This window comes from Mustela erminea, chromosome 8 (assembly GCF_009829155.1).
Source record: "Mustela erminea isolate mMusErm1 chromosome 8, mMusErm1.Pri, whole genome shotgun sequence".
Lineage (NCBI taxonomy): Eukaryota > Metazoa > Chordata > Mammalia > Carnivora > Mustelidae > Mustela > Mustela erminea.
Genome location: NC_045621.1, coordinates 46,392,699 through 46,418,427, shown reverse-complemented (window position 1 = coordinate 46,418,427; position 25,729 = coordinate 46,392,699). Strand labels below are relative to the sequence as shown.

The 25,729-nt window shown below is 58.2% G+C and overlaps 1 protein-coding gene across 2 annotated transcripts; it reads right to left on the bottom strand.

Moving 5' to 3' along the window:
- Positions 1 to 530: 530 nt before the first annotated feature.
- ANO7 (anoctamin 7) lies at positions 531 to 24,325 on the bottom strand. Of its 2 annotated transcripts, XM_032355468.1 has the most exons (24): positions 24,000 to 24,324; positions 22,691 to 22,802; positions 21,672 to 21,729; positions 18,937 to 19,079; positions 17,196 to 17,303; positions 16,484 to 16,620; positions 15,595 to 15,652; positions 14,792 to 14,902; positions 13,869 to 14,034; positions 12,422 to 12,512; positions 11,848 to 11,944; positions 10,548 to 10,691; positions 10,342 to 10,479; positions 9,628 to 9,726; positions 9,440 to 9,542; positions 8,658 to 8,769; positions 8,361 to 8,415; positions 6,729 to 6,826; positions 5,800 to 5,945; positions 4,331 to 4,536; positions 4,108 to 4,250; positions 2,140 to 2,230; positions 1,588 to 1,707; positions 531 to 1,438 (listed from the first exon to the last, which is right to left on the bottom strand). In XM_032355468.1, exons 1-24 carry the CDS (start codon positions 24,035 to 24,037, stop codon positions 1,298 to 1,300), a joined length of 2,715 nt encoding a protein of 904 aa, XP_032211359.1. In that variant the 5' UTR covers positions 24,038 to 24,324; the 3' UTR covers positions 531 to 1,297. The 2 variants fall into 2 exon arrangements, with proteins under 2 accessions (XP_032211359.1, XP_032211358.1); XM_032355467.1 differs by lacking the exon at positions 531 to 1,438 and having other exon boundaries at positions 1,595 to 1,978; positions 18,937 to 19,076; positions 24,000 to 24,325.
- Between the last annotated feature and the right edge of the window lie 1,404 nt (positions 24,326 to 25,729).

Sequence of the window (25,729 nt, the reverse complement as noted above, 5' to 3'; positions counted from 1 at the left end):
AGATGGAGTGTCACTTGACAAGTGCACCTTGAGCCGCCTTTGCAAGCCTCTGTCCATGTGGTAGCCTGAGGTGTGCCCACCTCCAGGAGCGATGGCCTCGGGTGGGAGAGAACACGCACTTGAGCGGACAGGCTGGGGGACCCAGAGTAGGTCCAGTGAGGACAGGGAGGGAGGAGGGGAGGTGCTACCTTACCTTTCCAGGAGTACCCCCTCCATCTCTTGGGGGGCCTGGTTGGGAAAGGGCACCTTTTCTCCAGCTGCGTGAGGTTTGGGGCCTTTCCTGCTGGTCATCTTGTTTCCCTCCACTGGCCCCTCCGACCCTCACGGCATCTACCCAAACCCCTCTTCCCTCCATCTTTTCTATAGCATCCTTCCACAGTGCCCACCCTGCCCTTCCCTAGAGGTAAATTTTAAATTTTCACAACAGGTTTTTTGCACATCTGCATTTATTGCTAAATGTTGTAGATGCAAACCCCCTCTCTCCCCCAAAACTGTATTTGGGATCTTGTGTGCTCTGTTTTTGGTGGTTGTTACTAAAGATTGCTTGGTGACCCCGCCCAGGCCTGGTCTCCTGCAGCCACCCCTGCAGCTGGGACAGCCCTGGGCAGGGTGGGGTGTGCGTGTCCATTTCCTTTGTTGAATGTCTTCCATATCATGTGTTTCCATAGCTATGATCCATCCCTTGGCCTTAATTTTGGAACCTGGAGATTATATGCAAACATGTGTAAAGGCTTATGAATATGGATGACACTGGAATTTTATAAATTCTAAAATAAAACATGAAACCAGATAGAGTGTGCTACAACTCATTTTGTCATGCAGTATGTCCTGTGAAACCAGGGATGTCTTCAGCATGCTCTTAAGTGGTAACTGGAGATGCACAGATAGTTCTAGTGTCTGGTGTGTTTCTCCCAGCTGGCATGTGGGAGATGGGTCAGCAGTGCCCTGAGAGCAGAGAGGCAAAGCGCTGGGAGGGAAGCAAGCAGTGGTCCCTGAGCAGGGGTGAGGCAGGCCAGCACAGCTGGTCCACACCAGCACAGCAGTCCACACCAGTGGAGCTACCTGCCCTGGGGCCGGGAGGGAGAGGCCAGGGAGCAGCTCCAGCTATTGCTACAGTCAGCTGGCCTTGGGGGCCCCCAGCCAGCACCCAGGAGGTAAGGTGCCTGAGCAGAGACCCAGGGTCACTGAGGTCACAGCACTTGGGGCCAGGAAGGGGCAGGAGGTGAGCTGTGGCTTCTGAGGGCATTGAGCCTGTAATAGCTCTGGGGCCTCGGGAGTCCCTGCCCTCCAGCTGTGGCTACCGACTTGAGGTGACCCCCGTGACCTCAGAAGGGACTGGTGAGGCCTGGCCAACTCCTGGTGTTGTAAGCTGTGAGCCCAGACTCTTCTCCAAGCCCAGGAAGCTGGTGTCCTTTGCTCCATTTGTACCAGAGAGAGCCTGTCTCCAGGAAAGGGTGCAAGAAGGAGTGACTAGACTGAGCATGGTCTGTCACGGGCTATGGCAGAGTGCTAGGCCAGGTGCCATGCCACTGGCAGACGGGGGAAGGCGACACGGGAGGACTAGGGGTTGGGGAGGGGCTCGCTCACCTCATTCTCAGCCAGTGCCTGCTTGGCCAGGTAGTACTCCCGCTTCACCTTGACCTCCACAGACTCGGGAATGTCGGGTATCAGGAGGTCAAGGACCCGGCTAATGGAGAACACCACGTGCTGGGAGCAGGACATGGTATAAGCAGTGGGAGAGGGTGCCCACCCTTGGTAGAACAGATGCCTCTACTCGCCTGAACAGGGCCAGGTGTGGCCATCTGCTCCCCAGGTGTGGGCTGAGCTGCAGAAGAGCAGTGTAGCAGAGGAAACCCCCAGAGGCGGCAGGAGCCACAGCTACAGACACCTGTCCCAGACACAGTCCCAGGTTCCGAGGCCCTGTAGAGCCTCTTGGCACACTTGCAGCACCCAGAGACAGAGGCCAGGCAGGGACTGACTGGTTCCAAGATGGGGAGAAGACAGTGTGCAGGAGAGCTGTGATGGGACCAGGTGGTGGTGCATGTGCACCCCACACCTGCACGCCACATGGTGGATCAGGCGTTCTGGGGGCGGGGGGCAGTGGGAGAAGCCAGCTGGGGAACTGGGAGCCTGGCTCACCTCAAACACGATGACGAAGGCCAGGCGGATGGCCAGAAGATTCCAGTAGGTCGGAGAATACTGCCCATCATCTTCCCTGAAAGCCTGGTACCTGCAAGAGATCAGGAAGTCAGTGTGGGCAGCTGGGGCTCTGTCTTTTCCTTCCCTGACCCTGATTCTGGACCCAGCTTACCTGAGGACACCTAGAGGAGCAAGTACTCTGACAGGACCTTTAGCTTTCAGTGTTGGGGTCCCAAAGGGAAGGATAGACGGGCTGGATTATCCCACTCCCCTGAAGCCTAAACTGGGTCCCATGGTGGCAAATGTCCTGTTGTCCAGCGGATGTGCTAATACAGTAAATCTGTGCTGCTGTGGGTAGGGTCACCCTACTTAACACCGAGAAAATGTGCCATTCCATGAGACCAGCAGCAAACTCTACTCACACTTGCCCACCCAGCACAGCTCTCCTGACTGAACAGGCTCATTACTTCTGGTTTGTCATCTTGCCATCCTTGGACTGCTTCTTGTACTTCTGACAAGATGTGACATTCTGCTTTGTGACATAAACTTACATGCTGCACTCGATGGAAAGCACTACCAGGACCAATGTTATAGGGGGGAAAATCTCGAATATTAAACAGTAATTGAGGGGGAAACCGTCAATGAATGTCATAAACTTTCAGTGGCTAAACTAGACACGACACAATAGAGACTGGGAATGCAGACAATTCTTTGTAATCACCCTGAGTGCTCTACAGAGAGCCAGAAGATGTCAAAGATATTCACCGTGCCTTTGAGAGACATGAAGGGAAGACAGAGGTACTCCAACATGGCAGGAGTTCCAGAAGCTAAGAATGCAGACTAGAGAAGCTCTGTTTGAAACAATGAAAGGGAGAGGTTTCCGGAACTAAGGAAAGACATCACCTTTTAGATCAAAAGCATGTACTGAGTTTCAGTGAGAAACTTAAGGAGACTCTACCAGTGCCTCCTACAAGAAAACCAGGTCACAAGAGAGTAATAGTCCCAAAGAGCTGAGGGAAAATAAGTCAACCTAGAATTGTATGCCTGGGGTCACCTGGGTGGCTCAGTGGGTTAAGCCTCAGCCTTCGGCTCAGGTCATGATCTCAGGGTCCTGGGATTGAGCCCCGAATTGGGCTCTCTGCTCAGCAGGGAGCCTACTTCCCCCTCTCTGCCTGCTTCTCTGCCTACTTGTGATTTCTCTGTGTGTCAAATAAATAAATATTTTTTTAAAAAATTGTATGCCTGCTATTTGAAAGACAGAGAATTCCCAGCATTAAAACCAACTTATGTATGCCAACCACACACACCATTCCTGAAAGGGCTATTCCAGGATCTACCACAGAAAGAATAAAAATGAACTCAGAGGGAAGGCAACGCTGAATAAACAGTAGTCACAGAAGGTACTAAAATATACCAAACAGATGTGATTAACAAATTACTAAAAATGCTTTTTTAAAAAAATTTTATTTATTTATTTGATGGAGATCACAAGTAGGCAAAGGCAAGCAGAGAGAGAGGAGGAAGCAGGCTCACCATGGAGCAGAGAGCCGGATGTGGGGGTCTATCCCAGGACCCTGGTATCACGACCTGAGCTGAAGGCAGAGGCTTAACACACTGAGCCACCCAGGTGCCCCCAAAATGTTTTTTTTTTAATAGTAAAACTAAAACTGTGTAACAATAACAGTGCAGTGGTGGGGGTTCAGTCGGCTGTAAAGTGTGTGAAGACCCTTGTCACACATGGGAAAGGAGGCGAGTGAGTCCCTACATTCTTGGTCAGGAACACTTACATAGTTAATCAGAATGCTAAAAATGCAAGGGTGACTTCTAAAATAATAAAAATGGACACCATCAGTTCCAAATAAGCAAGAGGCCGGAGCTCCAGGACCGGGGTCCAGGAGCCACCGGCCCGACTGCACCCCACCCCAGCCCCCGGCACCCGGTCCCCAGCATCCCCCCACCCATTCCCACCTGCACGTGCGGTTGTGCGCAGCCGCGAAGGCGGGCGGGGCGCTCGCCAGCGTGAAGTTGACGAAGCCATGGAGGTCGCCGGCGCGGGTTCCCCGGTAGTAGGCACGGGGCAGGAAGTCTGACGTGAAGGCCAGCAGAAAGGCCTGGGCGGGGCCGGCGGGTCAGCGGGAGTTGGTCTGCGCGGCCCCGCCCAGCCCCGCCCCAGCCCAGCCCGGGCGCTCACGTTGCTGACCACTGCCAGGTGCGCGATGCCCGCCAGGATGTGGGACCAGATGCCGATGTCCTGCGCGCGCTCGGCCACCGGGCGCCGGTGCTGGCAGACGAATTTGCGCGCGTCCAGGCGGATCTCCACCCAGTTGTTGAGCAGCGCGAAGAGGGGTGCGAGCGGGCACGCGGCCACGAAGATGGTGACGAAGCCGAACTGCAGCACTGCAAACAACACCGGCGGTCACCGCCGCCCCCTCACCCCCCCCCCGGGGCCCACACAGTGTGACCCCGTCTGCCCTCAGAAGCCTTCCACAGCCGCCACCACCACCGCCCCCCTTGGGGAGGCTCTGGCCACACCTCCAGAGACCCCTCCCCCCGGAAGCCTCCCCTGGCTGCTCGCACAGCGCCGCAGGACTTTCTGGCCTGGCTTGGGCCTCCCCGTACTCCCTGAAGTCAGGGACTCTGGAACTCTCCTCCCCAGTGCTCAGAAACCCTGTTTGCCTCATGCAGCCATGGAACCTGCTTATGATTTTAGGGCTGGCTTCTCCATTCACGCCTTCAGGGGATTTTTAGGGAATAGCTTCTTCTTTTTTTTAAGTATTCTCTACACCCAGTGTGGGGCTCGAACTCACAACCCTGAGATCAAAACTTGTGTGCTTCACTGACTGAGCCAGCCAGGCCCCCGGGAATGGCTTCTTGAAAGGGATTTCTGAGTCTTATGTGAAATTATGAAGGGGAGTATGGGGTCCCATTTCTTGTCTGGTGGAGTAGGGATATGGGAGGTCAACCCCACTCCATGTCATCATGGAAACACATGTCTCTCCCTCAAGAACCATGCAACTCCCTTTTGTCCATAGATTGGTGGATAACACTCTACCACCCCTTCCGCTTTGGCTAGCGGAGCACTCAGACCAGTATGTGGTCCAGATACCCACTTTAGGTTAGGAGTGTGGGAGATCGATTCCCCTCCGTTGTCTCTGAGGAGGACCCTGCACTTGCAGGGACCAGTGCCTGTAGTGGACACACGCCTGCCCTTCAAAAGGGCTTCATCCTGCGTGGGGAGTGAGCTGCATGCATGGGTACCAGCTGACAAGGATGCATTGGAGTCTAGCAGAGTGTGGGCATCAAGATCTCTGGGGAAAATCACCTCCTAGGTGTCCCCACATCTGGAGCCGGCCTTTGTCCTCACCCCCAGGGCCTGTCTCCGCAGCATTCTGCTTCTCTTCTCACTCCCGCCATATGGCTCTGGCACATGCTTGCCAGTGCCCCATCCAAGGCCCCCAGGCCCTCTTCTGGACCCCTGTGCCCTCAACGCTGTCCCGTCCCATTCTTGGCCATCCTCTCTCAGGCCCTCTTCCCTCCAACCCCCACAATCTCCTTTCCAGAGCCTTTGGGGGCCTGGCTCCATGGGGGACCCTCTGTCCCCACAGGTAGATGTACACAGATGCCCAAGGCCAAGGCCATGGTCACTAACGTGGATCCTACCCATTTCCAGGTACTCTTGAAATAGGCCTTCGCAGGGCAGAAGCTCGTAATCAGCCTCCCAGGGTTCCTGGCCAGCTGCCTCCCGAGGCCTGGCCTTCCTCTTCTTGGAACGCAGACGGAACTTCTGCCACCAACTCTGTAGCTTCCTGGAGGTGGAAACACCCAGGGAAATGGGTCTTTTTCTTCCAGGGTAAGCCCTGCATGCTCCACAATTCAAAGGCAGCATCAGGGGAGGGTCTGAGCCATAGGGAGGGCAGGGGTGAAGAGAGCATCTACATCTCAGGGGTGGGGGGCATCCCCTCCCCCGCACCCCTGCAGTGTCCTCCGTAAAATCAACACTGCTCCTGATAGCTTTTGGGGGGAATGAGTTCCCCTCGGGAACTGCAGAGAAGGGGCCAAGAGCTATGTGAAGGTTTGGAGGGGGCAAATGAGGGCAGTTTCTGTGCCGGGATTGTGGGGGGCATATATGTCGCTCTGCCATATGCTGGGGGTGGTGGGTCATGTGTGCCTGTTGCTTTGCCGCACTGTCACTTGTCCAGGCCCTGTCCGCTCCAGGCACCAAGCTATGCCCTGCCCTTATAATCCTGAGTTCTGCTTCACTGCTCCAACCTCACAGAGAAGCAAGACTGCACCGAGGCAGGGGGTTGGGGGTTGGTGTTGGTCAAGGGTTGGATTGGTCAAGGTCCCATAGCTACATCTTCATGGTGCCCCAGAAAAGCCAAGCTGGGAGCTGCTAGTGGGGGAAGACCAGGTATGCAGGGGGGATGGGAGGGTGTCCAGGTTGGCTCCAGCCCGGTAAGGGGACCCAGTTTCTTTAAGGTGGGCCCCAGTGGGGCCATGGCGGTGGCACTGGGGAGATGGAGGCACCTGAAGCCTGGGCCCTCCCTTGCTCCTCCCTGGTGCTGCCCTTGAGGCTGGGATTGACTCACGGGACAAGGATCTCCTGCACGTTGTTGATGATTTGCTTTCCCACCATGATAACCAGAAGCTCTTGTGCCAGCTCGATGAGGCAGCCTCCTGCCGCACACTACAGAAGCAGGGTTTCAGGTTAGCTCGGGGGAAGGACTGTCCTCCTACCTGCCCATCCTTCTTTACGCCTCAAAGGTAGCCCCCTGCCATGCTGTCACTTCCCTTTCAGACATGCCATGGCACACTGAAGATTGCAAAGACTCTCCCTCCCTTTCCCTGGGCTCACCCAAGCTCCCCACAGACTCCCCCTGATTGTGCAGAGGGGTGATGGGGTGCTGACATATAGCCCCAGATTTCCATTGGGGACCCTCACAGGGTTATGTGGGGCTGATCCTAGCCTGTGGCTAAAAGGAGGACTCAGGCCCCACTAACTGGTGACGCAAATTAAGTGATAATTGGACTGGGGCTTTTAAGGGAGCTCCTGAGACAGCATGCCTTGCACAGGGGTACTGAGCTGGGAGTGCTGGGCCAGCTGCAGGCATCTTCCCCACCAGGTAAGGCAACCCTGAGAACACAGCCCAAGCTGGGAGAGCAGTACAACGTTATTTAAACACCTGGATCCAGCCATACCTGAGCCCACAGAGCCCTGAATATTTTCAATACCAAAGCCAGTGACACTCCCTTTTTTTGCTTAAGCCAGTTTGAGTTAGCAGCTTTTTCACTGGTCACTGAATGCTGCCTAGCTGATACAGTATGTCACACACAGTCATGCCCCTGAGTTAGGGTCCCCACTACCCTGTCCCTAAGAAGCCCCTCCCATCTCATGTGAAACTGAGGTGGCCCCTTTGCAGTCAGTAGTTGGGGTGGGTCACTGCCCAGACCTGTGGAGAGGAGGGAGAACTTTTCAGATAGGAGAAGAGGTGATGATCCCAGCAGGGGCTGTCAACGTCCCGCCCATGTCCCCTGACCCAGCACAGCGGCCTTTGGGGACCTTCACGCAGCCCCTTGGCTCAGGCATGCTTGGCCATCCACTGCTGAGGAACCAGGTGCGCAAGGACCATCTGGAAGGTTTTTCTACAATGTCCCAGAGGGTCCAGGGCAGAGTCATGCCCGGGGTCTCATGGCAGTGACCCCCTCACTCAAGTATTCACAGGCGTACTCCCTTCTGCCTGCTCCCCTGGCCTCTCACGTGCTCCCTGGGATGACACCCAGAACAATTACTTGCACCAAGTCTTTCTCTTGGGGTCTGCTTGGGGGACCCATGTGACAGCAGGCCTGTCCTGCACCCTGCAAGTTGGCTTAACTTGCACTTTGTGAAAAAGTGGGTTCCTGCTTGGCTCTCACAGCAGCTGGTGTTCACGGGGCAGGGCCCAGCCATGGGGAGCAGCCAAGCCCGTCCTAGTCACCAGCCCCCAGCCCAGGAGGGTCACCAGACTCTGTACCCCCAACCCCTCACAGGGGCTCGAGTCCATCACTGGGGCAGGAACCGGGCTCAGGTGTGCTTCAGGGCATGTGGAAATAGGGGCATGGATAGGACACGTGGGCCTGGGGGTGGAAGTGGTACGGGAGTGCTTCGGGTCTCTGGTGGCTCAGGACATAGGCCTCGGGGTCCCCACCCCCACCGGCAGGTGCTGGCCTCCCCACATACTCACCTCCTCATTGCGGACCCCAAACAAGGTGTGATAGTTGCCCGGGTATCCCACAAACCTGGAGGAGAATTGAGGTCCTGAGGCCAAGAGTGAGGAGGGGCTGCTGCCCTTTGACCTACTGAGTACCACGGCCCCCACCTGACCAGAGGAGGCACAATGTGGCCCCTGAAGCCCAGTTTGCTGGGTGAGCCCACTTAGGGCTCTGGTGCCAACCTCCTGCCTTCCCTGGGTGTCTGGACGGTGTCCCAGCACCCACACGGGGGGCCGGGGGGAACTGTGGCCAGAGGGAGCGGCACTGACCTGCCCTTGAAGAAGGCGATGTAGATGGGGGAGGAGTAGAAGTTGACAAACTGGAAGATGAACACCTTGAGGGTGAAGGCATCCTCAAACTTGGTCTGGGTGCGGTGCATTTCTAGGGCACAGGGGGAGGGGCCTTAGTCCCCCCATGTGAGGCCACCTCACCCTGGGTCCCAGGACTGATAAGAGGCTGGGGGGTGGCCAGTGGAGGGGCCAGGGGTGGAGCAAACAGGATGAGTTGGAGGGGACAGCACAGGAACACCGTGGGCCACTCCCACAGGGCCCTGCCACTGCTGTCCCCACACCCAGAGCCTCTGCCTGGGACATCCATCCCCACTCCCCGGAGGGCCACCCCACCCTCGCTTGCTCCGTAGCACTCTTCCCCCCTTCCCCTGTGGGCCCTGAGCTTTCTGCCCCTGTCCCAGACCAGGCTGGAAGCAGACAGGAGTCTGTGGAATGGACAGATTGTTTATTAACATTTGTCCCAGGAAATGTGGGGCAGGGGGTGGGGGAGGCTGCTAGAAAGGGCATGAGATGGGGGGGCAGGAAGAGGAGGGAGGGGGCTGTGGACAAGTCCGCCCCTACCCCCACCCCCAGAGGGACAGCTCAGCCGTGAGGGTCTCCTGCTCTCCCCCGAAAGCTGCCCCGGGGAGGGCCCGCCACGCCCCCACCCCCCCGCCCCGCCTCACTTAGATGGAAGGACTCTACTCATGGGAGAGGGGTGTTTTCTGCCGCCAGGGCTGGGTGAGTCCCTGGGTCAGTGCCCTGCGGCCTCGGCCACTCACCCCATCTCGTCAGGATGTGAGCCAGGGCCACGTAGATCTTGGAGAGGATGAGGATGAAGACCAGGTTCACCACGGACCCTGTGAAGCTGGCAATGCGTGAGGCCTGATGGGAGTAGGTGGGTCAGAGCAGAGAGGGGAAGGGGTGGTCCAGAGCCTTCCACCCACCAGCTGGGCAGGTGGAGACTCACCCAAGCTGCGAGGACGGTGTTGTTCAACCGGGACATGAGGATGGCCATGATGGCCCGGTACAGGATGATGGACACGAGGCACATGATGACCACAGCCACCTGTAGGGCAGCCAGACACCTGAGCCCCCAGCAGGAGCCCGTGCTCTGTGCCCCTTCCTGTCGGAGGGCAGAGTCAAGGAGGGAGGGGAGGAAGGTCCTTCAGACTAGAGGGCGAGCTTCATCTGGGTATCAAGGGGCCACTGTGCATTATCCTTGGCCCTAGGTACTGGAGACCCATCCCACCTACCCTCACTCTACCCCCTCACCAACCAAACAGTGGGGTTTGCTAATGTCTTGGAAGGGGTGGGAGGCTGGTCCTGTCAGGAAGCCTCATCAGCTAGAAGGCAAGGAGGGGGTGTTGGAGCCCTGTGCCGGGATCACTCCCCCCCACCACCCATCCCTGGCTTGAAGGCTGCCACAGGACCTGCGTCCATGGGGGAATCTTCCCAGAGCCTGCGCCCGCCTCTTGCAGCCTGGCCCCCAAGCTGGGCCCCAGGCTTGACCCCTCTCTGGAGCCCAGGCAGCCAGGGCCCTTTCTGGGGGCTGTGAGAGTCTTCTGGGTCGTGGGGAGGCAGTAGGCTCCCGGCATCCAGGGGAGAAGGGGTGACAAAGGTGCCCCACATGGTCAGGAGGAGGGAGATGACGGGGAAGGGAGGCCAGTGTGGGGAGACTCACCATCATCACCACCACCACGGATCCCGCCAGCACTCGGCGCAGGCGGCTCCTCTCCGGGAAGTAGGGCTCGTCCTCCCCAGTGATGGGGTTCAGGGCCGTCATGGGAGCCGAGGCAGCAAACTGGGGCCTAGGCCTCTCCTGGAAGGGAGCCAACGTTCAGCAGCGGCCTGCATACCTGGGAGGGCCGCAGCTGCCGGGGCACCCACCTCGATGTCTTCGTAGTCGGAGCAGCCCCAGCGGTAGGCCAGCGTAGCGCTCATGCGTTTCCAGTGCTCCAGGAGCAGCACAGCCCACAGCGCCATGAACATGCTGAAGAAGACGGTGCCTCCGTGGTCGAAGAGCCGGCTGGCCTGCGGGGGGCACGGGCAGGGTATCTGGCTTGCCCAGGGTCTGAGGCCCCTTCATTCCCAGGGAGATCTCCCTTTGGGAAGGGCCATGCCAACTCAGAAGTAGGTGGCTGGTTCCCTGGGGCCCAGGGCCCCCAATGGGGGTGGAACGTTGTCCCAGGGCAGCCTACAGCCTGAGGGACTGTCAGAGCTGGGGACAGACTTACACGCAGAGGTCATGCTGTAACGGGCTGAGACTTTGGGGGACACTGCCTAGGAGCAAGTGTATTTGGCACATAGGATGGACATGAAATTCTAGGGACCAGAGGGTGGCTTGTAGTGTCTTGAACTATGGGCCTCAAAGCTGATCTCCACCTGGACTCAGAATGTAGCCTGATTTGGAGTGAAGGCCTTTGCATACGGAGTTAAGGTAAGGCCTTCCAGATGACAGCGCCCTGCTCGGAACCCTAAGCCCAGTGACAGATCCTCGCGTGAGCAGGGGGACAGAGCCTACATGGGGAAAAGCCAGGGAAGTTGGGGGCAGAGGTTGACACAAGCTGGAGGGACACAAGCCAGCTCACTCCAGATTCCCGCAACTCCCACACACTAGGAGAGGGGCACAGAACAGCTTCTCTAAGAAGCCCAACCCTGTGCACCTCGATCCTGGACTCTGGCCTCCAGGACAGTGAGAAAACAGGGGTCTATTGTTTTAAAGACCTCAGTTATGATCATTCGTGACAGCGGCCTTAGGAAGCTGATTCAAATGGGGTCCCAGAAGTCTGTCAAAAGTGTGTCTGGTCCGTGGGTCCACCTTAGCACCAGGGCTCCAGGCCCAGTGTGCCGGGGGGAGGCAGGCAAGGCCATGAGGCCACTGTTTTCATGGAAAAGCTGCCATGCCCAGGCGGTGTGTTGGGCTCCGGGACTGCGGGCAGCCTTCAGCCGCCTGCTCAGTTTGTTTGTGCCCTGAGAGCTTCGGGGCTTGCCTGCCTGCCAGGTCTTCCCACTGAACTTGACTGAACAACAAGAATAGGAAAGCTGAAGGACCGCACGATCCTGGTGGGAACATTGTCACAGTGGCTGACTAGCTCACAGGGCAAGTGGGAGTCTGCCTTCGGTGGTGACAGGGCTGGGGCTCTAGACAGGGCACGGCCAAAGCCAGCTCACCCATGCGGCTCCGTACCTGGACCAGGCTACAGGAGCTGGACAGCAGCCAGAACGGGCAGTCGAGGCAGAGCGGGCACATCTCAAAATTATCCGCGCTACTGCACAGCTCCTGCCTTCGGGGCACAAGGGCAGGTTGCAGGAGCCATGGGGGGGACAGGCCCCCGTCAGTCCCACCCCTCACCCTCTCCCTTTCCACCATGGCCTTTGCCAGGCTCAGTCTTTCTTTAAAAAGTAGTTTTGGAATACATGCCAAGATAATTTTTGAGTTAACTTTCTTAAGTTTTAGCTCCATTATGAAGTAAAACCAAGCCAAGTCATTTACTTATAAGAAACGCTTATACTATTATAAGAAGCAAGGGCGAATACCAATAAAATTAGCCCAGGAGCCCGCCTGTCCCCCTGTGTCAGTCTGGGAGCCCGCCTGCCCATCCATCAGCCTTCCAGCCAGGTCTACAGGAGGGCAAGGATGTGCTCAGTGCTCACCTTCGTCCCCAGCTCTGCAAAGGGCCTGGCACCTGTGGGCCCCCCAAACACCACGCCCTCAGGAAACATGGGACGAGTGCTGGGAGCTGAGAGGAGAGGACACTTACGTGGGCACATCTGAGAACACCATGAAGCAGCCCACCAGGAACACCAGAGTGCCCACCGCCGCTGCTGGCAGGAGCCAGCCCGTGTAGAACCCTGCAGGGACAGCACTGGGGTTGGCCATCAGGACCAGGATGAGGGACCCTGGGAGTTGGCTGTCAGGGCCCTGGGAGGGCCTGGGTGTAGCCAGTGCTGAGTTAGGCACTGGGTGGGGGTCTGCTCAGCCACGCTTGTCCCTTGGGCGCCCCCACCCAGCCAGCAGAACCTGAGACCTTCTGGGACCTTCTGGGAGAAAGCCAGCAAGGCATGGTGCTCAGGAATGTCCCCTGGCTGCTCTGAGCCCAGCTCCTCCTTCCTGTCCTCTGTCCTGGCCTCTGGACCCCCTACCATTGACTTCAGCATCAGGGCTCCTGCACGTCCCTTTCCTAAGACCCATTTGGCTTCAACCACCATGCCCGGAATGGACATCCCGTCTGTGAGAGGCACACAGCCCACTGCATTCCGATCTGGGAGACAGGTAGGGTCCATTTTGAATGTTTCCCTCGCAGCCCCCTCTAACATGGCCACGTTCCTCGGTTGCCCCCATCCCTCCAGCGGACACCCCGCTAATCTCCCATGGGTCTAGCCCAGCCCCTGGTCTGGTGTCCCGCCTCCAGTCCCACCCTGCAGCAGCCAGAGTGACACCTGGCCCAGAAGCCCAATGAAAAGCCTGTTCTGCCCTGTGTTGCCTTGCAGCCTAGCTTTGCTTCCCATGGCCCCGGCTTCTCCTGGCCCCGAGATGGAGCCCCACAGTCCTCCCCACATGGGCGGCCTCTGCCTTGTCTGGGTCCACAGTGGCTGTGTCACATGCGGGCGGGGTCCCTGCATAGGCGCAGCACCCTAGCACCGCTGGTCGTGTGAGTCCGGAGGAAGGACTGCCCTGATCCGCAGCTGCTCTGATCTGTGCTTGGGGATGAGAAGGGGCTTCAGAATGGGGCAGGTGAGGGTGCTGCACTGGGAGTGGGTATAGAGCTGAGTCTGTGAGGGGAGCAGGAAGTCCTGGGCTGCCCAGGGCAGAGGGTCATTCTGCAGGATCCAACTTGCCCACAGCGAGGGACAGGGTGGCTGACCCTGGGCCCTGGGCAGGGGTGACCACCACCATTTGGGAGGGCCTGCAGTGGCTTCAGGCCTCACAGGCCACGTGTGGTGGGCTGGGGACACTGGGGGCTGAATTGGGAGGGCCCTGCCTGCAGAAGGGGGCTGCCCATCCCTCACTGGGGCAGTAGGAGGCCCCCAGAGGAGCCACAGGTATATGGCGGGGGCTGGCAGTGGCTGGGTGGGCGTAGGGCTGGGAATTGGGAAACATTTTCCTCTGGTGTCAGTGTGGCTCCCCTCAAGGGGGCAAAGGTCAGCAGCCTGAAGCCTGAGCTAGGGGGTGCGGGAGGTCCAGTGGGGCAGTGGGGCAGGACTGACCGAGCCAGGCGAAGTAGAGGGCCACCTTCTCCCCGAAGTAGCTGCGCACGTGGTCCAGAGGCTGGCACTTGTACCACTTGTGCCAGCGAGCCCAGTACTGGAACAGGATCTGCCTCTGGGTGAGGCCTGAAGCCTGTGTGCCCTCCGGGGGATTCCTAAATGGGCCCTGTGGACAAGAAGCCGTCCAGTGGGGAGATCCAGGTGGCCCTCCCCGAGGTGGGGGGGCCCGAGAGCTACTCAAGGGAGGAGAGCATGATGCTGAGGGACTAGGCAGCCAGGAAGGCCTAGTCTGAATGGAGTCCCTCAGCCAAGGTTCCTGGGGTCCAAGACTAGGGCAGGGAAGGGGGAAGCAGTCTCAGAGCGGTATGGTCCCTGGTGAACATGGGGAGGTGGGGCCAGCTGTGCCTCCCAGGGAAGGAAGGGACTGTCAGTGGTGGGGGAGGCACCAGGCCTTCCCAGCCAAGTCCCCACTGTCACACAGTGGTGGGTACTGGCCTGGCCCAGCCCGCAGGCACCACCACCCCTCTGTGCAGCTCTGAGGACTCATGGTGGGTCCTGTGCATGAGGACCCAGCCCCACACGCTAGACGTTGTGTCGAGGACACTGGTCAGGCTGACAGGTGCCCCTCGCCAGCACTGGCCTGGTTTACCCAGCTCTGTGAGGGGCACAGGAGACCTCACTGTCTTCCCTAAGATGGAAGCTACCACAAGGCAAGGGGGTGGCCTCTGGCCCCCATGGCTACAGACAGGCCACTGTGGGGCTGGATCATGTCACCAGCGTGTTGTCAATCCCCGGCATGGCCACCCATCTGCTCATGGCTGTCTAGCACGGGGGGCAGGGCCCCGGGGTCCTCCTCGGCCAGGAACTCAGCCTCACACCCAGGCCAGAACCCCCCGCCCCAACAACCAAGCCCCTGCTCTCACATCATGCAGGGGGAAGGCCGCGGTGAAGACGCCCTCTGCCAGCAGCTGGTCAATCCCAAACAGGCCTTTCTTCTCGTGGCCATATGGGGTCTTGGCCAGGATGGCAAACAGCTGGGGAGATGGAACCTGTTACCTGTCTTGTGAAAGCAGGGCAAGACTGTCCCGGCCCGCTTGCCTCCCTGCTGACGGTGCCCATACGGTGTGGTCACAGTTCTTGCTCATGTAGCCGCCCACACACACCCTGTGGTTAGAAATGGGGGGACCCTGGCCAGAGTCACTGGACTCACAGGGGTCCAGTCCGGATCTGAACCCAGGCCCTGGCTGCACACAGCTGGCTCCCAGTCCGTACTCTGGGCAGAAGACAGCTTCTACCGGGGTTCCTGTGTCGGGGGTGGGCACTGCCCTTGACCTGGGCAGCCCACAAGGCCCTGTGTCCTTTAGCAGTCAGCAGGGGGCTCTCCTAGGCAGGCCTATCCCTGGTCTTCCCCTCCGAGGCCACTGGAACAGTCCTCCCTGAGCGGCTGGTCTCAGGGATGCTGTGGCTGCGGGTCCACTCTGGCCCTCGGTCCCCTTCCCCGCCAACCAGCAGGACCCATGCCCATCTGGGGGCCTGGGGGTCATGGAGGGGTGCTGAGCAGGGCCCGCAGGGTGTAGTGAGCTGGAGGGCAGCCCGGAAGCCTCCAGCACTCAGCTCTGAGGGGCCCCTGGCCCAGGGCTTTGGCACTGTGATCACAGAAGAGCTTTCCTGTGTCCACAGAGGCCTCTGTCCTCAGCTCAGGGCCACACCGGGGATGCCCACTCACAATTTGGTGCCTCTTGGTGCTGGTGAAGAAGGTGTCCTGGTTGTCACTCCCAAGGAACCTGTGGGGTGTGGAAGCACAGAAGTCCAGCCCCTGCAGCAGCACACGCCCGGGAGTGCGTGCGGGGGGCGCACACGCACGGCCTCATCCCATGCCCAGGAGAACAGCCACCGTCCTGCCAGCAGCATTGACTCCAATTGGTCCCTTTCCTTTTCCAGAGGCAGAGGTCACAGAAGGTTCTTCAGACAGCACAGAAACCCCACACACAGCGGGCAAGTCGGTGGGGGAGGATTCCATGTGTCCCCGAGGCCCTGAGCGCAGGACCAACGGGCTCGTGGGTTGTGTCTGGTGGTGGCCTGTGTGGACGGACGATTGACCCCAGGATCTTGGGAAGTACCATGGGTGGAGGCAGGCTGGTTTCCCCCAGGCCTGGAAGGAGGTGTTCTCAACTTGGGCAGTGAGACTCCCTGGAGTCCTCAGAGCTGGTCACTGACATGGGTCCCCACTCGCCCCTGATGCTGGCCTTGTCCACAGGCAGGCTGTGTCTGTGTGGGCAGCTGGGGCTGTACCATGCATGTGGACAGGCCCCGTTCAGTTTTTGCCTCCGAAGTGAGGTGCCTGGGCCTGAAGACCCTGCCCCCCACCGCAGACCTGTAGCTGAGAAGGAGACACACCTGTGTGCCCGGCCAACTCTGGGGGATGTTTGTCCCCCAGCAGCCCTGTCCTGCCCTGACCAAGGTAGTTGGTGCTTGCCCGCTGAGAGGCATGTCCCTGGTTGGAAGCCCCAGGGAGGGAGTGAGACCGTGGAGGGGGCACCTTGTCTGAGCTCAGTCCCACAGCCTCGCATTTGCCGTGCAGCGGGGTCTTGCCACGGGAGAAGCCCCAGCCTCACCTTGACAACTTGCTCACTTTGAACTGGCAGGAGTAATACTCGGGGGGCACACCAGGCACGTCCTCCTGCAGGATGTTGGGGATGCCCAGCCACGCCAGCAGGCCCGCTGACCAGTTGGAGGCCTGGTTGGGCAGCTCCTGGAAGGCAGGGGTGTTTGGCTCCCACTCCCGAACAGACGCGATGGGGAGACCGGCACTGTGCCGTGGAGTAGGGGTGTAGGGGGGTGCCGAGTGCCATCTGCCCTCCCTCGCCATCCCCCTGCCGTGCTGTGGGCCCTGCGGGGAGAGACCAGGCAGCTCCTGCCCCTCTCCAGGCCTCAGGCTCCAGGGCTGCCTTGCTGGGCTGTTGGAGGCCCAGAGCCCCTTGGGGCGGGAAGAGACAGGAGGGCAGTCCTGCCTGTCAATGCCCGTATCACCAGGGGCAGAGAGGGCTGGCAGGGTGGACAGCACTGAGGCCCCCAGGAGGTCATCCTCGGGTCACCTGGCAGGTGCTCCCCCCTCTGCCCTGTGTCCCCTAGGCTGGGGCTGGCCCTCCATGGCGGAGGGGGAGGGGTGGTCTGGGTCTGGAGGAGGCACACGCCCCAGCTCCCTGAGCCCACCTGGCTGCCCAGTAAGCCTTCTTGGGGTGCAGGGATGGGGGCTGGAAGGGACTCTCAAGGACCCTGAGTGGGGAGCCTGCGGGGTTGTTGGCACTGTGCGGGACACCCCCCTACCTGCAGGGGCAGCTTGAGGCGCAGGTCCTCTGCGTAGTAGCAAAGCACGGCCCAGGGGGCGCTGAGGAGGATGTAATGCACAGTGCCTGGCCCGTCCTGCATGGTGCGCTGCGGGGACAGGGGTTCCCTGAGAGCCTGAGGGGGTGCGCGTGTGTGTGTCCACTCACACTCCTGGGGAAGACGGAGGTCTCTGCAGCTGTGGCAACGGCTCCCCAGCCCCAGCCGTAAAGCCGTTGGATAAAGGGCAGCTTGCTTGTGCGAGCACCTCCAGATGCTTAGCTGGCCGTGAGCCCGGCCGTCGGGAAGTCAGTGCATCGGCCATGGGGGACAGGGAAGGGGATGTGGGGGCCTGCGCCAGCCATGGCCTCTGGAACCAGTGGGCCCCCACAGGTGGTTTGCTCAGGACCCCCCCCACACACTCTCCTGACCTAAGGGGGCCGTCAAGTCAGTGTTCAGTTTACAGTTAGTCAATTACGGGCTTGGCCTTCGACAAGCCACTGGGCGTCTGTGTTATGCATGGACATGGAGCAGTGTACACACGTGTGTCAGTGGGCGAGCATGACTCTTCACGTGTGTGTGCAGACATGTGGCAGGTGCTCCTGGAGTCATGAGACCGGGACTTGGGACGCCTCTGCCCCACACAGGCTGGTTTCCAAAACCCCTCTCTTCCCTAAATGTGCATGCCCAGGCCCCGCCCAGGGCCCCTGGAGCAGACATGCTGGGCAGGGTGGGCAACTCCAGCGGGAGGAGCCATGTGCTGACACCTGCCCTCTAGACTGCCCCCTGCTGTTGCCTGTGTCTGTTCTCCTGCAACCCCCACTAAATTAGGGAAGCCCGCCCTTCCCAGTGATGGTTCTGCAAACTCATGGGGCCATGCTGAGGAGCCACAGGTCCCAAAAGCTTTTTCAATGATCAAGGGGGGCATCTTTTCATCCCCACCCACAGGACTGTCAAGTAATCCAAACTTGAAGGGGAGGGGGTGTCAGCTCTTGACCCCCAGTCCCCTGGCTATATGTCTACCGGTGGCTGTGGCCCTGTGGAGGGGTGTTGGTGGGGGGGTGGGAGGGAGGTGAGCACAGTACATGTCAATTCCCGCAAGGATGCCGTCGTCAAGAGGGGTTCATCCCCCGGGAGTTCTCTGAGCAAGGACGCTGGCCCTACAGTGGCCGCACCATGTACAGGGGCACATCTCAGAGGGATGACCCGGGGCGGAGGGCAGTGGGAAGGGTGGGTGGAGGACCCGAGGGGCGAGGCCTCAGGGACCAGGTGATGTGAGGGGTGTGGGGCAGGCAGCAAGTCTGGCGAGGCTTCAGGGCTGTGTACTCTACCGGCCCAGACCCCCTAGGCAGCCGCACGCCTTCTGTCACTGAACTTGTGCTCAGCGGGGCTGCTGTCACAGAGGATACAGTTGGGGCAAGGGGCTGCTTTAGCGGATGCGTTCTGTAAGCGCAGCTAGTCCTCATCACGAGGGTTCCACCTAGACACACTTACACAGAAAAATGGGGAGGGCGGCTCCCAAGTATTCAGGAGGGTCTGAAAGTCTCTGGCTCCAGGCACAAACTGGGTGTGCGAGGGCCTATGGTCAGTAGTCCACAGGCACGGGGAGCTTGCCAAGGTTGGGGCACCCAGCAGGACTTTGGTGCGGGTTTTGTTCCGGGACTCTGGACCCCATGCCCTCGGGCCTTGTTGGGACGGTCATAGGTCATCCAACAGATGCAGAGCCCACCACTGACCCCAGTACCTGGTCCACACACAGCCCAGCTGCACGGAGGTTCTCCAGAAAGGTCTCCCTCCAGGCTGCGTGTGTGTCTGTCTTGTCCCTGATGGTGCTGTCCTGCTGCTCACCCAGCTTCAGGTCTTCCTCCCAAACAAGGACAAAGTCTGCTAGGAACCAGCAGGGACAGAAGTCAGGGCTGGCATCCCAGCTGGGATGCTCAGCTTCTGGGAGACATGGGGAGAAGGAGCCAAGCTTGAGGACCCTTGACCTGCTGTTCTATGTCTCCTTCCCAGCTCTCGCTCTGGTCCTGGTCAGGGCTGGGAGGGCTCGAGGACAGAACTTGCTGATGGGAGGGGCCATCGAGGGGCTGGAGCCTACTCTGGGCTCTACGGGTTAGTCCCCACACCCCACAGGGGCTTCAAGGACTTTTAGTGCAAGTCACCCTCAGAATTCCCTCCCTGCCATAGAGAACTGTAATGGCGGGAAAAATGTGGGAAGCCCCTGCTTTTCTGGCAGATGTGCAAGAAGGAGTCAGCACAGCACAAGGGGTAAATAAATAGGTAAATATCAGAGAAAAACTATTACTATTTACAGATAACAAGACCTTGTAAATAGAAAAACCCAGGGGCACCTGGGTAGTTCAGTAGGTTAAGCCTCTGCCTTTGGCTCAGGTCCTGATCTCAGGGTCCTGGGATCAACTCCTGCATCAGGCTCTCTACTCAGCAGGGAACCTGCTTCCCTTCCTCTCTCTCTCTGCCTGCCTCTCTGCTTCCTTGTGATCTCTCTTTCTGTCAAATAAATAAATAAAATCTTAAAAAAAAGAGAAAAATCTAAAGGAATTCGCTATGAAATTATTACAACTAATAGCAGATTTTGCAAAGTTGCAGGACACAAGATCAACATATGGAAATCAGTTGGGTTTCTGTACATTAGCAATAAGCTCAAAATGAAAGGAGGAAAACCACTTCCATTTGTAACAGCATCCCAAATAAAGTATTTATAAATATACTCAACAAGAACTTCGTAAGACTTATACTTCAAAAACCACCAAACATGGTTAGAATAAATTGAGAAGCTAAATATATGCAAAGACACACCATGTGCATGAATCAGAAAATTAGTATTATAACGATAGCATCGTTCCTGAAATTAATCTACAGATTCAACAGAATCCTCATCAAAACCCCAGCTGTTTTTTTTTTTTGTGCGTGTGTGTGGGGGGGAGGGGGGGTTTGCTTGTTTTTGTTTTGTTTTGTTTTTCAGAAAGTGACAAGTCTAAAATTCATTTGGAGATACAGGAGATCCAGAATGAACAAAACAATGTTGAAAAAGAATAGAATTGTAAGACTCACACTTTTGGACTTCAAAACTTACTATGAAGCTAGAATAACCAAGACAGTGAGGTACTGGTAGAAGGACAGGCGTACAGACCAATGAAATATATTTGAGGTTCTGAAAATAAACCTGTATATTTATGACTAATCCATTTTCTTTTAAAAGGGGGCACTACAATTCAATAGGAAAAAAATAGCGTTTTCAGCAAATGGTGTGGGGACAAGTGAATACCCAGATTGGAAAGAATGAATTTGGACCCCTACCTCACGCCATACACAAAAATTAACTCAAAGTGGAGTTAAGATCCTAAGATAAAGACCACAGACCTAAGAACCAAAATGCTAAAGCTCTTGGGGGGAAACAGTTGTATGTCTTCATGACCTGGTTTAGGCGAGGGTGTGTTAGCTAGAGATTAGCAAGAAGAGAGAAGACTGAAGGACTTCTGCAAAATTAAAAAGCGATGTGCTTCAAAAACACCACCAAGAAAGTGAAAAGTAACCCACGGAATGGGAGAAAATATTAACAAATCATATATCTAATAAGGAACCTGTATCCAATATACATAAAAAATTTTTTCAACTCAACACTAGAAAGACAAAATAGCCCAATTTAAATATGGGCAAAGATTTTGAATAGCCTTTTTTCAACAGAGACAGACAAGTGGCCAATAAGCCCGTGAAAGGATGCGGGTGTTATCATCCATGAGGGACTGAGGGATCAGAAGTTACCCTACGGCTCTGCCGTCCCACAGTCCCCTCCAAGACAAGGGCCCCATGAAATCTGGGGCATGAATGTCCCCTGCTGCTGTGTTAGTCACACGATCCATGGAATGGGGGCCGCCAAGATATCCATGGCCAGATCTTTCGGGGAGACGCCTACATGGGGTCGCCGGCTCACCAGGTGCCTCTAGGCTTCATTTCCAGGATCGGCCACCCTGCTCCCAGAAGTGGCCACACAGGGTCCTTCCCGCCAGCAACACCCGACCGTCCCAGTTTCCTCACAGCCTCGCTGATGCTTGTTAGTTTCTGTTTTATTTTATTATTTGTAATAGTTGCTGTCCTGCGGGCCATTAGGTGAGGGTGTGTGCTCGCTGGGGCTGTGGGCACGGCAGCAGGTGGCAGCGGGGAGCCCGGGCAGGGGACAGGGGCGGGCTTGCCTTCGGGGGGCGGCCCCGGTCCCTCAGGAAGGACCCCCGGCCTGCCAGTTCCAGCTCCTGGGCGCACTTTGCTCACCCCCAAGCCCTCCCCTGGGCACCCTGGGCACAGCACTTGACACGGGGGCGGGTGCAGGAGAAAGTGCTGGGTGGGGGAGGGGCTGCCTGGATACCAGGAATGGTGACCGGCTGCTACCTGTGGGCGTCCCATCTGTGTCTCCACCCCCAGGACTAACATGGGCACAGCTGTCAGACACTGGGAGGGGCTCACCTACTCGGGGCTTGGAAGGGCTCCCCACCCTGCCGGCGGCCTCCTGGTGTCCATTCAGCTGGAAGTAAAGGAAGGGGCATGACGGCATTCTGACCCTGACGACTCCTCCACCTCCTTCTCCTCCCACGGGTGCTCCCCTACGGGTGCTGCCCCCTGCCTCCCCTCAGGGACAGAGGCATGAGCAGAGAATACAGCCACCGGGTGTGGGCAGAGCGTCTCCCAGACACAGGTATGTCCAGGGCTGAGGTCAGCCTCATGCCTCCTCTGGCCTCCTGAAGGTCGCATGGGCCTCCAAGCACCTGGTTGGGCTGTGCGCAAGGGTCAGGCTTGTAGGTAGCATGGGCAAGACCCAGGTACCCATGACTGAAGGCCTCCAGCAGCTGCGGGAGAGCCAGGCAGTCCGCCAGGTGGCTCTGCGCCCAGACCCAAGGTGGTCATGGCGCCCAGAGTGTTTCTAAAAGGTCCAGATGACCCCCAGGCAAGTAACCAAACACCGTGGATATAACTGACGTACTCATCCCTCCTCTGGGGCAGGGGGTGTCGGGAGTTTGTCCCCTCCCGGGCCACTTCCACACTTTGCACACGTCAGAATGTGGCATCTTAAGGAACGTTCTGTGTTTAAGCTTCAGGATATGATACATATCCCTCTCTAGCTTTCCGTCCCATGGGTGGGACTTGGCCTGGCCCAGCCTGTGCCTGGCCTCTTGCCTAGCCTGTCCCTGAGGTTGTCTGCATGTCCCTCAGAGCCGGGGAGCTGGGTGATGACCTGGGAGCCTCCCCCTTCCGGTCACCAGGGCAGATCCTGGGCACAAGAGGGCCGGCATCAGGTGAGGGCTGTGGGAAGACACAGTGGCCGTGGGCACTGGGTCCATGCCCACCAGCTGGGATCCCAGGTGGGGTCATTGTCTCCCGGGCCCCTGAGTCTCATAAGAGGTGAGGGCCCAGGCAGAGAGAGACCTCCTGAACTGTGGGCCTGGGTCTCCAGGAAGGGAGGCGAGGGGCTGCCTCCCGAGCTTTACCTGTGAGGTGCTGGCTGTGCTCCCGTATGAATCCTCGTTCTTGGCAATGGGGACCATGTCGATCAGGATGGTGCTGTCCTCCTCCCGGGCCAGCCTCCGTGGCATTCCGGTCCTGCACCCACAACCCCAGGGGGGCCCGTGAGACATGGTCCACTGACTACCATGCAGCCCATGTGAACCCACGTCATTGGGGAGGGCACAGGCCAGAGCAGTGGCCCAGGGTAGGTTCAAGGCTGAGCTGTCCCACCTGGAAGCACAGGACGGTCCCCCACGTGGGCTTCCAGGTCTAGGAGCAGACCAAGAAGAAGGAGGGAGTGTCTGGAAGGCTTGGCCCTGCATCTGTGTGTCTGTCCACCTGTCCAGTGTGTGTGCCTGCCTCCCTATCAGCCCTGCCCAGGGTGGTGGGATCTGAGGGGGCCCAGAGGGGTGGGCTCAGAGACCCCCTCTTCTTTCTGCTCCCCTGCAGGAGGAGCAGAGGACACCCTTCTATTGAGACAAGGCCTTGGACCTGCCGGGGAGGCTGGCCTGGCCACGCTGACCCTGTGTCCCCCCGACCCAACCTCTGGGTCCCCCTGTGGGGAGGTCAGATGCTACTGTTCCTGTGGACAGGTTGGCAAAGTGGGGCAAAGAGTGAGAGGAGCCCTGTGTCCCAGAAGGGGGGGGTTTGAGTGGGGGCTGGCCATCTGTCCCAGCACAAGCGATGAGGGCTGTCACCAGCCACAGAGGCTGGGAGGGTGTGAGGCTGGAGCTACAGGAGGCTGGAGGGGACAGCTCATTGAGGGCTGGAGAGGCAGAGAAGTGAGCCTGCAGCTCCTGATTGTCTTCCACGTTCCAGACAGCCTGGAGCCAGGGGTTGGCCTTATGACACGGTCCCTGGTATGGGGCCAGTGTGTGTCATGGGGCAGTCCCGGAGAAAGTCTGGAGAATTTGAAGTCAGCTAGCTGCCTTTGGTGCTGCTGACCACCCCTCACCATGTGTCCCTTCTGGGTTGTCCGTGCAAAGAGGATGGGGACAGAGGAGGTCCCAGCCACAAAGGCCATAGAAGTGAACAGCTTCATGTTGGCCCACCGAGCAGGTGGGAAAATTGTAGTTCCCTAGCATTGGAGGTGCCCTGCCCAAAGCTCCACTGAGTGCCTGGCCTTTCTCATCCACCCCCAGGGCCAGGCAGGCCTCTGACAGCAGGGTGAACCTTAGATAGAGCTTCAGGGCACTGAGTACCCTGATGGCTGGGGGTCCTCATGCAGCCTCCCCGGAGTCCCTCTCCCCACCTCCCTCCCTGTGGCCCTTGCATCATGGAATGGGTTCCCACCTGGCACGGCAGCTTCTGGAAGAGGCTTCTGAGGTCATGGACAATCTTCCAGCACCAGCCTGGTCTGGGCAGTGGAGTCTGGGCCAGACCCATAGACAGAGAACTGGGAGGGACCTCGTCCTTGTGGTCCTGCCCAGGTGGGGCTGTCCACTCAGGTGTCCTTACCTTGCCTAGCAAATGGGCAGGAGAGGGGCCTGGCATAGCTGCCTGGCAGGGGGCAAGGTCTCCCAGCTCCTGGAACAGGATCTGCCTTTGTTTGAGAAGGGGGTGTGGGGCTATGGGTCTGCAAACAGAGGCAGCCCATTTTCCTAGAGCCTCTCCCTGTCTCACATGCAAATGCCACCATCCTCCCCTAAAGGACGCAGCTCATCTTTCTCCCCTGATTTACTTAGGAATGTCCCTGTCCTGCTGCTGTGGAGGGACAGGGAGTGGTGGCGTCCAGCTGGGGCGGCCACGGAGGGGTTGGCCGCCATCTCCACCTGGTGGGCCTCTGTCCGGAGACTCTGAGGGCCTGGCTTGCACAGCCAGTTCTGCCATTTCCTGGGTGTGACCTCAGGGTCCATATGTGAAAGGGGGTGCCGCCCTGCTCACTGCAGGGAGGGGTCCCAGCCACCAGGTCCTTCTTGGGTCTAGGCCTGTCTCCCAGGAGCCCACTCCGTGGGCTCTCTTGTGCAGGAGCCCACTCTCTTGTGGCTCTCTTGTGCAAAACCCAGAGTCCCACCGTCGTCCAGGCTACATCTCTGACCCCCATCCCCCTCCCAGGAGACCCTGCGCCATGGGTCCTGGGTTGCGGCCCAACCACAGTGGGTATCCCTGAGCTGGAGGATCCACACTGGGCTCACTGTCTGGGATCCCTGAGCTGGGTTCCTGTGTACCAGCTGCCCTGGGGATGCCCCAGAGCCGGGAACTGGGGTGAAGCAGGCGAGGGAGGAGGGGTATCCACTGCGGGGCCTCAGCCTGGCCCCACAGGGCCTCCGGACGGGAAGGTGTGGCCCAGAGTTTTTCTAGCCAAAGACAACTTGACGTTCTGCTCTGGCCACACTTCCAGGGGCCTGGGAAGAGGTCAGCTTTCAGGGGTTCCCAGCACTCTGCTTGTGGTGGCCCCAGGGACGTCGGCCAGAGAAGAGCGGCAGATTGGCGCTGGGGGTCACCGCTCACCAAAGCTGGAGCTGTGGGGGGCCAGGTGCACGCAGGACGCTGGAAACAGCACTCATCCCGGGGTGGTGTTGAAATGCCTATTTTATATAATGTTTCATGTTTTGACATTTTTTTCAAGTTGCATTACTCTTGCTGTTTTTAAAAATAAGGAAAAAAAAAAAAAGCCAGCAAGTGACAATGGGCACAGGTGTGTTGTTGGGTCCCAGGTTTGGGGAAGAGCCCAGGCCCCGGATCTGCTACACCAACCTTTTTTTTTTTTTAAAAAAAGATTTTATTTATTTATTTGACAGAGATCACAAGCAGGCAAAGAGGCAGGCAGAGAGAGAGGAGGAAGCAGGCTCCCCGCTGAGCAGAGAGCCCAATGCGGGGCTCGATCCCAGGACCCTGAGATCATGACCTGAGCTGAAGTCAGAGGCTTTAACCCACTGAGCCACCCAGGCGCCCCAACACCAGCCTTTTTTGACAGTAACTTCCTATATCCATTTGTGGAATATGGAATTACTTAGGAATACATTGGCGGAAGTGTGGAAAAGCCTTTTTTTTCTTTTTTTAAAAAGATTATTTATTTATTT

Bases quoted from the DNA above. Each gene is read 5' to 3' on its own strand.
- ANO7 (XM_032355467.1), bottom strand. From the start codon at position 24,037: ATGACCTCAGAAGCCTCTTCCAGAAGCTGCCGTGCCAG. The intron at 10,692-11,847 runs GTACGGAGCCGC...TGCCCCCCGCAG, and splicing joins GCTCCTGTAGCCTGGTCCAG to GCCAGCCGGCTCTTCGACCA. The intron at 4,537-5,799 runs GTAGGATCCACG...TGTTGTTTGCAG, and splicing joins TCAAGAGTACCTGGAAATGG to TGCTGCAGTTCGGCTTCGTC.